This window comes from Lissotriton helveticus, chromosome 9 (assembly GCF_964261635.1).
Source record: "Lissotriton helveticus chromosome 9, aLisHel1.1, whole genome shotgun sequence".
NCBI lineage: Eukaryota > Metazoa > Chordata > Amphibia > Caudata > Salamandridae > Lissotriton > Lissotriton helveticus.
In genome coordinates, this window is record NC_136070.1 from 329,653,339 (window position 1) to 329,669,933 (window position 16,595).

At 45.9% G+C, this 16,595-nt stretch overlaps 1 protein-coding gene across 1 annotated transcript in view; it reads left to right on the forward strand.

The window, feature by feature from the left end:
• Nucleotides 1-16,595, forward strand: part of TTC8 (tetratricopeptide repeat domain 8) — a 340,270-nt gene that overhangs the window by 142,606 nt on the left and 181,069 nt on the right. The window contains exon 6 of the mRNA XM_078660024.1: nt 6,235-6,279. Coding sequence (XP_078516150.1) covers nt 6,235-6,279 — 45 coding nt within the window. The remainder of the gene's footprint in view (nt 1-6,234; nt 6,280-16,595) is intronic.

Consider the following 16,595-nt stretch of genomic DNA (forward strand, 5'->3'; position numbering starts at 1 on the left):
GTCCCAATCTATAAGAAGGATAAACCCAGGGAGGAGTGCTCCTCCTACCGCCCAATCTCCCTCCTTAATATCGAGACCAAACTGTTGGCCACTATTTTGGCGCGACGCCTACGACAGGTCATTCCAGATCTAGTGCATCCGGACCAATCTGGGTTTCTCCCGGATAGGGCCACCAAACTCAACTTACGGCGAACCCACAATTGGCTCCAGGAGGTCTGTGACAGGGATGAACCCCACTGGTTCCTCTCCCTGGACGCGGAGAAGGCGTTCGACGCGGTACATTGGCCCTTCTTGATGGGCACGCTCGAACGCTTTGGGTTAGGGCCTAAGTTCTTAGGATGGGTGAAGCTGCTCTATTCGAACCCCAGAGCGAAGGTGAGGGTCAATGGCAGGCTCTCCAGAGAGTTTGCGATAGAGCGGGGGACAAGACAGGGGTGCCCGCTATCCCCACTGCTTTTCACCCTCACGATTGAAATCCTGGCGATTCGCATTCGATACAACGGGGACGTGAGGGGGTTTCACTGGGGGGAGTCGGACGCGGACCAGGAGAAAATCTCCCTCTACGCTGATGACGTTTTATTGTACATCACGGAGCCGACTAAGACTATCCCTGCCCTATTTAAGGAGCTGGGAGACTTCGGGGCAGTGGCCGGCCATACCATTAACTGGCACAAATCGGTCATTTACGATCCTCAGGGGGCCCCTAGAGGGGAGTGCTTGCCCGAACAGCTCCTGCACACCACAGAGGGCTTCCGATATCTGGGGGTTTTCATCACCCGAGACGCCCGTCGTTCCTATACTGCTAACATTGACAGGATCCTGGTGGCCGCGAAGGCGGAAATGGAGCGATGGCGACAACTCCCACTCACCATCCTGGGCAGGGCCGCCCTGTATAAAATGATCCTTCTTCCGAAATTCTTATACGCCCTCCAAAACGAATATTACCCGCTGCCTGCCGCAACTACATCAAAAATACACGCTGACCTCCGCTCCTACCTGTGGCTGGGGAAACAACCGAGAGTGGCACTAACGACTTTGCAGCGGCACCAATACAGCGGGGGCATCTCGCTTCCCAACTTAGAGGCATACTACTGGGCCGAACACCTGGCCCCGGTCAACGAGTGGATACATGCCCCAGCGGATCACCCGACCTATGCCCTAGAAAAATCCAAATGGGGCGCAAGGACGGTCTTACACTTCCTGTACGGGGGTATGGGGGGTCGTAGGCTTCTCCCGGCAACTAGAATCACCCTAACGGCGTGGCGTAAAGCTACGGTGAAAATGGGATGGCAACTTAGACCCACCCGGCAAACCCCCCTGTGGTCCTGCAGCTGGCTGACCGAACTCCACAAACTGAGGGGTTTCAAACAGTGGGATGACATTGGCATCTCTACGATCGGGGATGTCGTGGCGAGGGGGGGGCTGAAAACCTTCCAGGCACTGCAACAGGAATTTGGTCTTCATAACACACAATACTTCCGATACCTGCAATTGCGACATGCGTGGGGCACACAGAACATATCCCTTACTGACATTCCCCAATATGCACCACTTGAGGGACGCCTGCTCCAGGAGCGGATACACAGGGGGGCGGTATCCATGATCTACAAAACACTGACAAACAATATGCTAGGTGACCTACAGGCCTTGAGGGAGAGATGGGAGGGTGATGTGGGCACGTTTGAAACCCTGGATTGGGAACTCATCCTCATGCACCCTAGGGAGGTGGCCATCAAATCGCGGCTTCGCCTCATCCAATTCAAGGTTCTCCACAGGGCCTACTTTGATAGGGCACGACTCTTCCGGATGGGGAGGGCCGCTGATGCCTCCTGCCTGAGGTGCCAACATCCTCAGGGTGATTTCTACCATATCATCTGGGGTTGTTCCGTGATTCAGGGGTACTGGAATGAGGTCTTCACAGAATTATCAGCAGTTCTGGAGGTTGACGTCCCCAGAGACCCTAGGTTGGCGCTCCTGGGCTTGTCGACTGAGGTGGATGTCACACGATACTCTCTTATCTTCCTGTTGTTGGCGCTGGTAGTCGCCAAGAGAGATATTGCTAGAATGTGGGGGGCACCAGGACGGCCGAATCTGGATGACTGGAGACGAGGCCTAGACATGTACATGGCAGCTGAGAGGGTTACGTATAAAGCGAGGGGGTGCCCGAGGAAATTTCGTAAAATATGGGCCAAGTGGAGGCACTATCACGGACTCGAATAGGGGGATGCACTGTGGAGAGGGGGGGGAAAATTGAGGGTTACGATATGGCCCACAGAGGTGGTCTCATGTACGAATGTTTTGCACCTGTTGAACCTGGAGGACCCGGAGGATGAGTCGACCTAATGCTTGTGGCTTCTGCCATGTGGGGTGTGGAAGACGCGAGATCCGGGGCCTGGGGGGAGGTATGGGGGACGAGTTGTTTGGGGGGGGGGGAGGTGAAGGGCGGGAAGGGGGACCTCGGATAGAGGCCTCTCAGTTGCCCGGGGATGTTCAGTGTGATAGTTGGGAGGGGGGGTTTGGGGTGAAAAATTGGACCACGAAATGATCTTATCGTGATAAATACTGTATGCTACTGTGTTCAAAATGTTGCGTATCACCGGGGGTTGGCGGAATGTTGACGCCCCCCCCGGATTGCCACACTGCTTTTCTTGATGATCCGTATGATGCAACAATAAAAGAAATTTACAAAAAAAAAAAAAAAAAAAAAAAAAAAGGTTATAGAGTTGCACATTATTGTATCCTTTTGTAACATTTATGTCTTACTGGTGTCCGGTATAGTTTGTTGAATTGGTTAATAGACTAATCAGCTTGCTACTTAGGTTTCAGAAAATGTATGTTATTAGTATGGCCTATTTTGGAAACATGTGGTATTGTCATAAGGTTCAGGCTTGTTTCTGCAAACTTGGTGCTGCATTTGTGCATGTTGGTGAACTAGAATGACTTAAGAGTCATAAGATGTGAGAGTTGGTTCTCTGCCCGAAGTGAATGGTTGGAAGAATGTGATTATAGGGTGAAGTATGTTGTAAACTTGGAATGCTATTTGTTAGGACAAGAAGATTGGGTATAGTTGAGCTGCTTCTTACTTGGAGCTGTGCTTAGGTGTGTCAAAAATAACCATACAGTGAGCTTAGGCATTAACTGTGGCAGTGATGAACGGGGTAATCGTAACAATAAATGTTATCTTATTCCAAAACAAAGATCAATGATCCAATAGCTGTAATGCAAATATTTATCGGATTGAATCCCATTGTGATGATCATATTCATGATAAGTAGGTGCCGGGAAAAAAACATTTTTAGTCTTGCCATAGACACCCACCAGTAAAATCTGGCAAAGAAAGGCCTCTTACATCGACAAATCAACACCTGCCAAATGAAGGGTTTCTGTCTTATCCTGCTGTGATGAAAAGTACCAGTTGTTCGTCCTCCACATTGGGAGAGCCCTGTGTGAAAAGGTGAGTTGGCCTTCAGCTGTTTATCTGTAGCCCTAAATTGTATTCAGGGCGTCTATCTGATGAATGAGTGCACTGTTCAGAGCTAGTCATTCTACTGAACTGAAAACCACATCTGGGTTAGTATTGAGCAGGGAGAAGTGTCTCAGCAAGGACCTAAACTTGACATGAGAGTACTGTGCCACAATTTATGGATCCAGTGATATATGCCTTAACCTTTGTATTTGTATCTCCCCCATTTTTAATATTACCCTCTCAATTTTCTTTTATGAAGTGTGTTGTGTATTTGTTTTTGTATAACCATTTCTCATTGTTAACTCTAAGTTACTTAAGATATCATTAAGTTGGTTATTCCCTTCCTCATTCCACATTCCTCCCTGCCCCTTTCCCAATCCTCGATATGGCATGCACCGTGCTATGTTCTCTTTAGGAATGTTGGATAGAACCTACCAGAAAAGGAAAGAACCTTTACTGGCTGCCTTACTTAAGCAAATGTGCGGTGGTGTTTGTAGTTAAAAAATTAGCCTCCTGGGGGTCTTAAGGCTAATCATGTTTACCACTTTATAACAAAGTCCAATTCTGCCTGTTATTGGGCATACTGCTGAACACCTGATGTATTGCTTCATTCACCTTACTTGTTTACCAAGTTGTTCTTTATTTCACTAATCACTTATTACGCAACCCATTCACCCTTCCCTGGTTTATTTATAAACCTGTATCTCCAGACATAGCTAACTCTAAATGTTCTTTCTCAATAAGGTTCATGTCCACATTTTATTTATTATGATATCCTCAGTCATGTGGCTTCAACCATGTTGTAGCCTGGCATACATTCTACCTGAGGCTTCCAACTGGAGTCTCCCTTCTCCCCAAGCTCCTCACCACCTATTTTGCTTACTTCTTAGGTCAAGTCTTTTGCCTCAGCAGGTTTTTAGCCTTCAGTAAAAAAATGTGACTTCGATTATTTGATAATTGAGTCTAGTACACCTTGAACACCCAACAGAATATTGTCGCGTTGTGTTGCCATTAGAAATGACAGAATCTAGAAGAAAGTATACTGTAGGCCCAACGTTCTGAAGAGGTACTACCCTTGAGGCTGCTTTTATAAGTGCTTTTTATGTTCTTTTATATTCAAATGTGGCTGGTATCAGAGGTTAACTGGCCACATCAGAATTACAAGTAAGTGGTAATTGTCTGGTCCTGAAAATGAGGAATAATCTATGCTGGAATAAGGACTGGAGTTTATTTATCTGGGTACTTCATCATTTCTAAAGAAGCCATCAGAATCCCACTCTTAATCGGTCAGTAACTCCACCACTGGTACCTTTAACTCCAGGGATCTGGAGTTTGCTGCCCAATTACCTTGAGCCCTTGTAATTAGGTCCCAAATGGCAAATTCATGCTCCGTCTTTGATTTCCCTTTATTTCAAATTTATGGAAATTGAGTTCATGGATCTGTTGTATATTCAATTGAATCTATATGAAATGAGCGATTCAGAAACTTCCTACCTTATTTTCCCTGGCGGCTGTGCTTACTGTATACATTGCTGCCTTATTTCCAACTTGGGCCTTTGCCACCTAGTACCACATGTATTGCCATGCAGTGTTCAATGGGCTCTAAGAATTTAACTGTCTATAATGAGCACATAGATGGCAGCCTTCAAACTGAAGCCAGCTCTATCCTGATTCCACTGTTTTCCTGAAGAGCTGCTCTCAGCAAAGGCGTCTTAAGTCACCATCTTTCCAATGGGTTCTGCCTCCGCTGCTGGCCTGCCAGCAGGGACTCCCACTTACTCCATTCTTTCATACTTCCGGCTCTTACAGGTCACACCGTTCTGCATCTTTGTACTTACTGAGCATTGCCTTACCTTCCCCTTCAAGCACCTCACCCCTACTGCCCTGCATCAGCTTCTACGAATTGTACCAGCCATAAATCAAGAATGTACCTCGACTGTTTGTATATGTGGGCAAATAAAATATAACACAATCATGGCCCTGTGAATCTTCAACTAGCAAACTATGAGTAAATCTTACTCTCTTAGGGTCAGACCACATTGTCTCTCTGGCTTGTGCGATTTCTCCACCGTCTGCTATCTCTTACCTTGACCCCAGTGGGCCACCTGCATGTGATAACACGTTGCTTCCATTCCCCTCTCACCAAGTCCAAACATCTTGACTTCAGTTAGGTTCTGATCCATTTTTTCCACTCCATAGTGTGAACTTTGGAATGTGTACAGATACTCTTTTTAGCCATGGATCATGCCCACATTTCACATCATGTTACACTACATTTGAGTTAATGAGTCCAGTTTATATTTTATATTTCATCCTTCCAAGATAATTCCAAGGAATACTGTAATCCCTGAGCGCCACTTAATTTACTAGTCTCTGATCTTTCTTCTAGCAGTAGAAGAATCACACACACAATCATTTATGAGAGTCACTCCATTGACTACAGTGGGACAAACAGCATCATATGGCACATGGAACCCAGGTCTCTTCACCTGATTAGCATGCCATTATCACTCAACCAGGCGAGCTTTCGTTTGCCTCCTTTTGGAAAGAAATGATCTCGGAGAGACTATAATTTTTGGTGAGACTTGCAGTAGAGCTAACTCTCCTTTCAACAAATCAGGCAAGACTACGAGCATGTGACAAGCAAAATTTATGTTACATTGGTCCAATCAAATATAATCCAGACCAGTAATTGTCTCATTTAGTTTTAAATCTGTTTATACTTTTTAATCAACCGCATTGCCTCATATGTCCCCTTTTATTTTCAGGCGCTGTTTGAGTACATATTTCATCACGAAAACGACGTAAAAAACGTAAGGGATTTTTCACTAATGATCTGTTTTAATATTTGAAGGCAGACTGATTGATCTTGCCCTGAAGGTGTGCCAGGCTAAGTATAGAAGGTCTTGGGATTTAGAGCCCTCCCAAGCTACTTGAAGCGCATCATTCATTCTTTGGCGCATCCTCATCTTCACCTTCATATTGCGGAGGTGTCTGCAACCGAGATACATGCATTCATGTTACCTCCTGACATAAACCTACAAAACTGGATCTTCAGTGATCTGCATGTTTGTCTGTTTTGCACTGGCACCAGCTGCTGTTTTGCCTGTTTACAGCCTGCAAACTGCTGGAGGAGGGAAAATGTGATAGTTATTTGCAGAGGAGACCATTGTAGGTAAGTTTAGGAAGATTACTTTGTTATGCCCTTTTTAGATACATTTGGGTTTAACATGCAAAAGTACTACAACCGTAGAAACCCCATTCTGTTAATAGGTTTTGGTCTATTTGGTTTATCTATTTTTGGATGGTTTTCACAAGCTTTTGGTTTACTGGGCCAGAGAGTGTTTGGAATTCTTTCGGGTTGCAACCTTACCTGCAGGAACTTTGTGCCTAAGTGTGTATATTGTTGTGCTTTCTCTTTGATCTGCATGGGTTCTCTCAAAGTGTCCTTCCCTTCCTGTGTGTGGAAGAGATGCATTCCTGATGTTTGCAAGAGGATGTTTGCTGAAGTTGCTTTCAAGTGACCTGGTTATGTGCTACAATGACAAGCTGAGGAACCACCCCTAGTTTTATTATTTGTTTAGATAAGAAATCCAATGAGAACATTACAAGTACTTCTCATTAGCAGCCTAGGTGTTCTTTCCATTTGAGCCATGTGGTATATTGCCCAGTTGACTTGGAAATCCTTCACATTGTACAACTAACAGGAACAGAAAGTCACAGGACATAGGCACAGCACACACATATATGCAAGACTCATCATTAAGTGTAGGATAGAACGCTTCTTCCCTCTTGCAAAAGGAAAATAAAACATGCACTTCTTGGTTGGCACAGAACCACAAATGAAACATGAAATGTTTGTAAATGGAAACATGACCTAGCAAACATAAGCAACAAAACATGCTAGCATTCTAGGTGGTTAACCCCCTCTTAAGTCTTGTCCTTCCAACACGTAACAGCAGTGTAAGAAAACACGAGACAGAATTGAAGCCCAACCAAAACAGATTTTGCTTACACAAAATACCCACTCTCTTAGTCAACGTATCAACGGAAGTGGGGTCTAGAACACAAGATCAGCTAATCAATATTGCTTGTATACCTGAAATATACATGTTTAACTTAATTATGTTTTGCACAAAATGGGTGTCTGTGCAAACATGCTTAACCAACTGAGAGATGTTTTGACCATGAACTGCCCCACAAACCTCATTGCTAGGAGGGATTGGCATAAGCCCCACCACTTGAAGTCAGAAAGTACTTTTCATCTACAAATAGTTCTGTCCACTTTCTGACAGCACCAACAGTTTTATCAGGAGAAGTAAACCTACGGCCCAAGAGGCTTCCCAAAGGTAGAGGAAGTCATCAGTCTTCAGCGGTGACTTCTCCCTTCGCGCTTTATTGCCAGGTGATCAAGGATGGGGAAATATTTCAGCTAATTCGGCAGAGTGTTGTAATATTGCAAGACCGGTTCATTCTGAATATTGTACATTTGTGTATGACAAGATTCCATATGCATAGAGGAGCATGAATATTTTTTCAGAAACTGGCCCCACATGCCTTTTCTCAATATAAGGCAATGTTCCCATCTGAGTAAGAAAAATATTCATTTTCCCCACACCTGGGCGGTAGACAAAAAAAGTAGCATTCTTGAAGAAGGCACTGCAAGATTTTCAGTCATCACCATTTTACTGTGTGAGGCGGCTCTCCAAATTAGCCTATGTGGATGCAGTCCATTTTTAACCCAGAGCAGATAATGAATACAATACACAAAAAGGAAAAGTCTTCACCTCAGACGAGAGGCATTCTTTCAGGACTGAAGATTTTAGGGGAGCCTAAATATTTATCCACCGAGAACGTGTTCCAGAAAGTGCCCCGAGGTGTAGTGGATATTTGTGCCCATTATTTGCACAGATGGAGCGCTTGGGTAATACATAAGGACTATTGGTATATTGGTATATTGCGTGAGCTTAGGCCAGCCCTGAAATTTTTTGACGCCCCGACCAGACAGTTGATAATTCGGGCCACTATACTCTCGCGATTAGATTATGCGAGTTCACTCTTGCTGGGGGCCAATCAGGCAGAAGTCATTCGGATGCAACACGTACAGAACGCAGCGGCTAGAGCCCTGGTGGACTCTCTGCCTTTCTTTCAAAATTCTCAAGCTGTCTTCCCCCCTGATTCTGGCGCATCTTCTCACCACCTATGTTCCCTCCCGTTCCTTAAGGTCATCGGGCCAAAATCTGGTGATAGTTCCACGGTTCAAACGCTCTCGGGCTGGAGGTCGGTCTTTCCGTTACCTCGCGGCCAAGCTCTGGAACTCTCTACCAGCTCATATCCGCGCCCTTCAGGACTTGTATGCTTTTAGGAGGGCCATCAAAACATTCCTTTTTCCTCGTGGCCCATTATAGTGCCCTGGTCTTTTCCTTTTTGCTTTGCTCAGTTATGTATTGGTATTTTCTTCTGCCAGCTAAAGTGCCGGGACGCCCCTTTGCTGGGGCAGCTGTGCGCTATAAAAATCACAATAACATAACATAACATGACTGAAGGATCGCCCCTTTGCTGGGGCAGCTGTGCGCTATAACAATCACAATAACATAACATAACATGACTGCAGGTGACTGTGGAGCCCCTTCTCTAATATGAGTGGTTGGTCTAAATTTTGTTCCTGCTTGATCTCAAGGAGGTGCCTCCTCATTTGCATGTGGGGGTTACTCCAGGAATGCCTTCTTTCCTGCACTTGCACCATATTACAGTTGCAGGCACCGGCACAAATGGGTCGACAGAAAGTGCACAAATTATAATCACATAGGGTGTGTTGCCTGCTGAGGCAAACCCTTGGGACCAGCGACGGGGGTTCCAGAACCCCCACAGGCATCCTCACACAGCCTGGTGCAGTCCCATACTTCATCCCAGCCTCCTCCTCAAAGTACTACCAGTTCCTCTGCTTTGAAAGGCACTCGTTCATTTTCAAATTGCTGATCCATCTTTTGATGCTAATCTGTCCCAACTGCCGGTCCTGGCTTGTACCTGCCCGGTTACAGCGTATTTTGTATGCCTGTTTCTCCAGCAGGAGTATAACCAATTGAGGGTGCACTTGGCGCAGGCAAGGACAGTTGGCATTTTTCCAGATTATAACACCAGGATGTTGCATTTGTTTAAGTGAATGATGGTGTGGGTCGACTGTCTGGAAAAATCCTCCAATATGTCAGAATAAAAAGTAATCCTACTTATAGTTTTCATCCATAATGGTACAACTACCCACCTGTCACGGAGTTTGGAAAATGCCTCCTTCAGATGTCTTTTATCACTATTTTGAATAAGAATTCAGTTTTTCCACCAGTTAAGGGATCTTTGTGAAAATATATTATGATTGGTTCCTTAAAAATTGATAGGCCCTATCTTTTAACCAAATGCAAAATACTTACGTAATATCTTTCTTGAAAATCCAGTTTTCGAATAGACTTTTCTTCATTCCGTTGGGTGAGCTAGATGCAAACTGTATGTTACCATGAAACATCGTATGATCCACAAAAACAATGTAACTTTGGCGATACAGCTATCTTTTCTTCTCTGCATGGTTTTCGATTTCTCTGCAATTCGAACCATAATCTCTTTCCCTCTAATTTAAAAAAATAATCTTTCCTGTAAACAGATCATCCACACACTCTTTGTTATCGCTCCTATGCTATTTCGGGGGGGGGGGGGCCCTAGAGAGCCCGAAGCAAGATGGCCGCACATTAGTGCAGCTCTGCTGGTCAGGGCCAAAATCCGACAGATATCCTGCTTCTCTCTGTGGCGTCCTGTGGTGAATTGCGGCGTCCCTGATTCCACTACATGCAGGCAATACACAGGTGTCCATGCCGTAAATATGGGTGAGCTATACGCGATCTAATCAGTCTGCAAGCACAAACTCGCGTTCTCTGAGAAAAATGGCGGCCGGGGCCCTGTGATTGCTGTGTCCGCTCACCGGGGCTTGCTGCTGGACGCCGGGAACCGTTCGTGCGGCAGGAGCTGTTGTGGAGGGCGCGACGAGATCGGAGGGGAACTGTGACCCGCTGTGAGGTACGGACAGCGAAGAATCCATGCATCGGACCATCGCCCGTGAGTTGAGCGAGTCCGGGACGGCCCGCTCTGCCCAATTGGGTGCGTCCTGACTCCAGCGCTGTGAGGTCTGAGACTGCCGGTGAGAGCTGCGCGTTCGCGGAGCCCCTGAAATCAGCCTGCCTAAAAGGCCGTGGTGGGTGAGTGCAGCGGCCAACTTACCGGCAACACTGTTCAGCGCCTTCACATGCTGCAGCGAAGAGTGTACATATATTGAAGATCCCTGCCTAGAAGCGGGCGCTCCCGGTGTCTGCCATTTTACGATCCTAATAGCTGGAAATGGTGGCGGCTGTTACTGTGCGAATGCGGCACTGTGAACACATGTTTCTCGCTCCCAAGGTTAGCCAGCACATGTTTACATACTGTTTCAGCTGCGTGCAGTGAGTGCTGTGACCCGCTTTGACTTGACTACACACAGGGGTGCACTAGTGGTCGTTTTGCCCTTCATGTTCTTCAGCCTCGCGCGCCATTACACAGTGCTTTGACTAACGCTACTAGCAGTTTATCCTGGAGGCAATGTGGACCAGGGAGCGGCCTTGTGACACATAAGAGGGTTCCTACCCTTTGACTGATTATAGCCTGTAGGTGCAGATCTTTGCGCCACTGCTTCTGTGTGGCTGCGGCCTTACTGCATGCTGCTAGCCTCCGGTCGTCAAAGGGAACACAGTGGGGAGCCTGGGCCTATATAGTGGAGTTGTGCTCGCAATAAAAGGCGCCGTGTGCAGGCTCATTATCAAGATGGGAAAACCGGACAATCAAGTACAGCCAAAGCTGACCTTTGAAACGAAGCGCCCCAAAAAATCAACGCCATAAGCAACATCGGACACAGAGACAGATATGGAGGCTGGTGGCACCAGGGAACTGGAGCGAATGCTATTGACTATGCAACAGAGTCTACAAACCATCAATGGTAAAATAGATACCCTCAACCTCCGCATGGACACTATGGCGTCCAAACTGGACAAGCATGGAGTGCGCTTAGTAGAGGCAGAACAACGTATCTCCAACGCTGAAGATAAAGTCGATGGCATTGCTAAAACCTGTGCGCAGATGGAGAAGTTAATATCGGTGATTAATGCAAAGAATGAGGACTTGGAAGCCAGGTCCAGACGCAACAATCTGCGCATTATTGGGGTCCCGGAATCCTCAAATGTAGAAATTTTTTCCAACATGTTGGTGGTTGAACGGGCGCATAGATCCTTGCTGCCACGTCCAGTTAAGGGGGCATCCTCCCGGCCAATAATCACCAGACTGCTTAACTATCGAGATTGTGTTGCAGCACTTCGGCTGGCGAGGGAGATGGGCACTACCAAATACCAAGGTACGGAGATTCAGCTGTTCCCAAACTTCACAACAGTGGTGCAGCAGGCCAGACGGGAGTTTCAACTGGTTAAACTACTGCAAGCACTGGAGATACAGTACGCCATGCTCTACCCAGCGCTGCTCCTGATTCAACATGGCGGCAAACCCAGATTGTTCACAACTCCGAAGGAAGCTATGCACTTTGTCAAACAACTTGAGTGTAGAGAAACAGCAAGAGCGGATGGAGACAATGCGGATAATGAAGATTGATGGACTGGGCGCCTGTCCTGGCTGAACTGGTATTGTAGTGGGGAGGGGTGCCATTTTGTCACACTCTTTTTGTGGTCTATGCGATGCTTTGATACTTCACTAGCTCAAGCATTAGGTTGGGATATAACACTGTTATATTGCTTTGGCTGCGTAAAGCACCATGGTAAATGATGCACTGTGAAGGGTATTCCCCGCCATCTATGGCATGGACTTAATAGCTGTATTGACATGAAGTATGTGGTTGATTGCATATGTTACCGATGCTGTTGCATAAGTTATGGGGTGGGAGACGCAACCTGCTATGTTATACCTGGGGACCTCTAAGGCAACCCGGTAAAGGTCACATGATGCTAGGATGTATTGCAGAGAGAGTTCCGAGTGCGTCCTGGACACATGGAATGCTATTCTGCCACCGCCGCTTACGGAAGACGAATGGGAGGAATGCTGTGGGCTGACTGGGAATGATTGCCATTAATCGCTTTGCGATTAATGACAATCTCAAACTTATCCATTTTAAATACGTTCATCAGATGTATTATACACCAGCACAACTTTATAAATATGGTCTGAGAGAATTACATTGCTGTAGAAGGTGTGGTGTTGATAATGCTGATTTTCTACATTTAGCATGGACGTGCCCGAAGGTGGCAGATTTCTGGGGAAAGGTTGTGACTGTCTTAACGGAAACAATGGGTGAATCAGTCTAATGTGATCTGAAGATATGCCTACTGGGTAACGTAATGAAGTTTAAGTCTAGTACGAAAATTGGTGGCAATGACTATACAGTTGGCCAAACGTAGAGTTGCATTAAATTGGGATGGTAGGCCGGCGCCCAAGCTGGCACATTGGTTGCCTGATGTTGCCTATTGTTGTGACCAACTCACCTGTTATGCAGAGGAGCTACCAAGTGCCTCCAGGCCGCGAGATGTTTGAGGTCCCTTTACTGCCTACATGCTAAATCATACTTCCGACTGTTGATCTTTAATTTGTGGATGAAGTCGATATTGATGGATTGGGCTGACTCTCTTATCCTGTGTTGCATTCTGTCTATGTACTGCTTTTATTAATCAAAGACTTGTATGGGGTGTTCACTGTATTCATAATGAACAGCTACATTGTTGTTTGTTTGAAAATTTATAAATTTAATATAAAAAAAACCCGCTCTTCTGCTAGTTCCTAATTGTCTGGTCCTGAAAATAAGGAATAATCTATGCTGGAGTCGGGACTGGAGTTTATTCATTTCTAAAGAAGCCATCAGGATCCCACTCTTAATCGGTCAGTAACTCCACCGCTGGTACCTTTATCTTCAGAAAAAATGACAACTGTTTGTTCATATTCGCCCCCTGTGTTCTGGTTTAGCAACATCTAAATGATCCATTCCTTACATATAATAAAAGTGTTAAGATCTCATGGATCCTAAAAGTGAGTCTGACTGTTCGGTGTGAAGTGGGATTCCCATGATGGGGAGACCAAAGGATACGGAATAAGTAACTTGTATTCAATTGTTTATGTACCAAAAATTGCAGTGAATCATTTTCACACTACTCTTATTGTTGAGGAATTAAATAATTGAGGAGATTTATTTTCCTCACAGTAACATGTCCCCTTCTATATTAAAAGGCTGATGCCGATAGTTGTTTAAGTATATAATGTGTCTATTCATAAGGGACTTTAATCAGCCCTCTTCATCCATTTGTCTTTTGCTTTTCTCAGTCATATTTTTCTCCCACCTACTTCAGCCATTAGCTAAGTTCTCTGCGAGTGACTGCATTATGTTCTTTCACAAAGGGCACATTTGCACACAAACTAGTTCCCTTCAGTGCCAACGTCAACTATGACAATGTGTGATTTTTTTATTTTAGAGAAAAAAGAAGCACCATATCAATTTAGCAAGCTATTTCCTAACGATTTCCTATGAGGCAGCAGGCCACTAAGGCGGCCTCCGTTTGTTTTGCCACCATGAGATGGCTCCAGAAAATCCTATGGATGCTGCCCCATGCCACCCAGAGAACCGTTGTCCAGGCGCTAGTAATCTCCCGCCTGGACTATGGAAATGTCCTCTATCTCGGTGCCGACACCTCAACCACCAACAAACTTCAGGTGGTGCAAAATTCGTCGACCCGACTTCTTTGTAATGTTCCGAGGAGATCTTCGGCCTCACAGGCTCTCCGTGACCTACATTGGCTTAGGGCCCCGAGCGTATCAAATGTAAAGCCCTGTGTTATCTCTTTAAAATTAAGCAGGGCTCGGCCCCAAAATATTTACAGAGTCTTGTCCAAACCTACAAACCTAGTCGCACATTGAGATCTTCTGCAAATGGCGATTTCGTTGTTCCAAGATTCAAACTTGTAAAGATGGGGGGTCGGTCCTTCTCCCATCTAGGTCCCAAATCCTGGAACGCATTACCTCCCGCCCTGAAATCAGAGACTGATTTATTTTGCTTTCGGAAAAAACTTAAGACCCTGCTCTTCCAGTAGATCTGTCCTGTCGCTCTAGTTGGTTCATTGTACTGTGTTGTGTCTTCTTTTTCTTCTTTTGTCTATCCCTGGCGCCGGGAAACCCACTGCGGGTAGCTGGTGCGCATTATAAGTTCAAATAAATAAATAAAAATAAATAATGTGTGCTCAGTGCTTTATTCTACACCAAAACTACCATTTATGCTGATCCAATCTTTAAAAAAGAAGTCGTGTAGTAAAGGGGTGCACAAGACCCTTACACATTTCCCAGACATCATTTACTGACATTGTGAAGCCCATCACTATGCCTAAGCTGGTCATTTTAAAATAAATAAATAAAGCAAGTCTAAGCTAACTCATACTTCTCTTTATCTTTTTGGGATAAAAACAACCAGTTGCATGGTGGTCCCTTTCACAGTTTTGAGGTTTCTAAAGTGAAACCTAGGTAATTGTTAAAACTCAGTGTTCGAGGCATATGGGCTGCAGATGGTACATTTATGAATAGATCGCCATCTGGTGTTGGGCTCGGATGATTGCACTTTGTTTTTCTTCTGGAGAAGTCTTTGTCGTCATAGATGACTCCTCCTCTCGGTGTTAGTGCGCATGGGCATCGGCTCCATCCTTAGATTGTTTTTTTCCGCCATCGGGTTCGGATGAGGATCGAAGCGCTCCGGACCGACTTCAACAAAGAAGGTTATAACCGGCGCGTATTCCTTTCCAAATCGACGGTATCGTTATCGAACGCGACTTTACTCCATACCGACGCGGTTCGAAGGACGACGACTACGAGAAACTCGACGTAGTCCAGCCCGGGGTCCATGGAAAGGACTCCATTCAAAAAATGTCCAACGTGTGGTGCTAAGTTCCCACACAAGGACCTACACGAGGTGTGCAACCTCTGCTTGTCCCCTGAACACGAATCCAGGGACTGTGAGGCCTGTGCAGCGTTCTCTTCAAAGTCGACGATTAGAAACCGTAGAGCCCGAAGACACGAGGTATCGAGAATGCAGTCACAAGCAATCCCGGAGCTGTTCGAGGACCAGCAACCAGAAGAGGAGGAAGAAGAGGCCGACGAGGCGGGGTCTGAAGCGGACGAGTCTGACGTTGAGGAAATCGATGTCCAACAAACCGTGAGTGACGACGTCCCTTTACCAAAAAACAGACCCCCCACGGTATCGACCCCGCCTTCGAGCCCGGTCAGACAACCGAAAAAAGTTTCCAACGCCCCGCCTTCGAGCCCGGCAACGAAACAGAAACCGAAACCCTCGGTCTCCCATCATAGTGGTTCCGGTTCCGATAAACGGACCACATCGACACCGAAGCACCAAGTCAAGGAAAGCTCGAAGTCGAAGCAGTCCATGTCGACACCGAAGCACGCTTCGGCGTCGAAAACACCCTCGACACCAGGGACATCTTCGATACCGAAGAAATCGGATCCGAATAAAATCTCGGCACCGAAAATACAAATGGACATTCAAAAGAAAAAACACCTTTCGGACCCTAAAACTGCGGTACCGACACAGGAACACGGGACTGATCCTAAACAAAAGACTCTGTTTATTGACCCAAAGACTGGCAAGGTAGTCACAGAGCTACCTAAAAAGAGGAAGAATGAACATTCGGACGACAAGACTCATCCGAAGAAGAGAACAATGGGGACGAATACAACTCCTCCCTCTTCTCCCAAACCTAGACACACACCATCTTCTCCTCTTCCTCACAATAGGCCAAATTTTCCTCCCACACGACCATCTACACCTACAACAGATGTAGAGAGTGACACAGGGGAGGGGGAACATCCTGGGGATGATGAAGACACAATCCCAGAGGAGGCAGACCCATGGGAAGAGTATAATGTAGGGTCAGATAATGATACCGACCCTGAATTGTATCCCTCAAAACCTTCACCTCCTGATGACAATACTGGGTTTGCACAACTCATTAATAGAGCAGCAACATATCATAAGGTAGAACTACATGCAGAACCTCAAATACAGGAT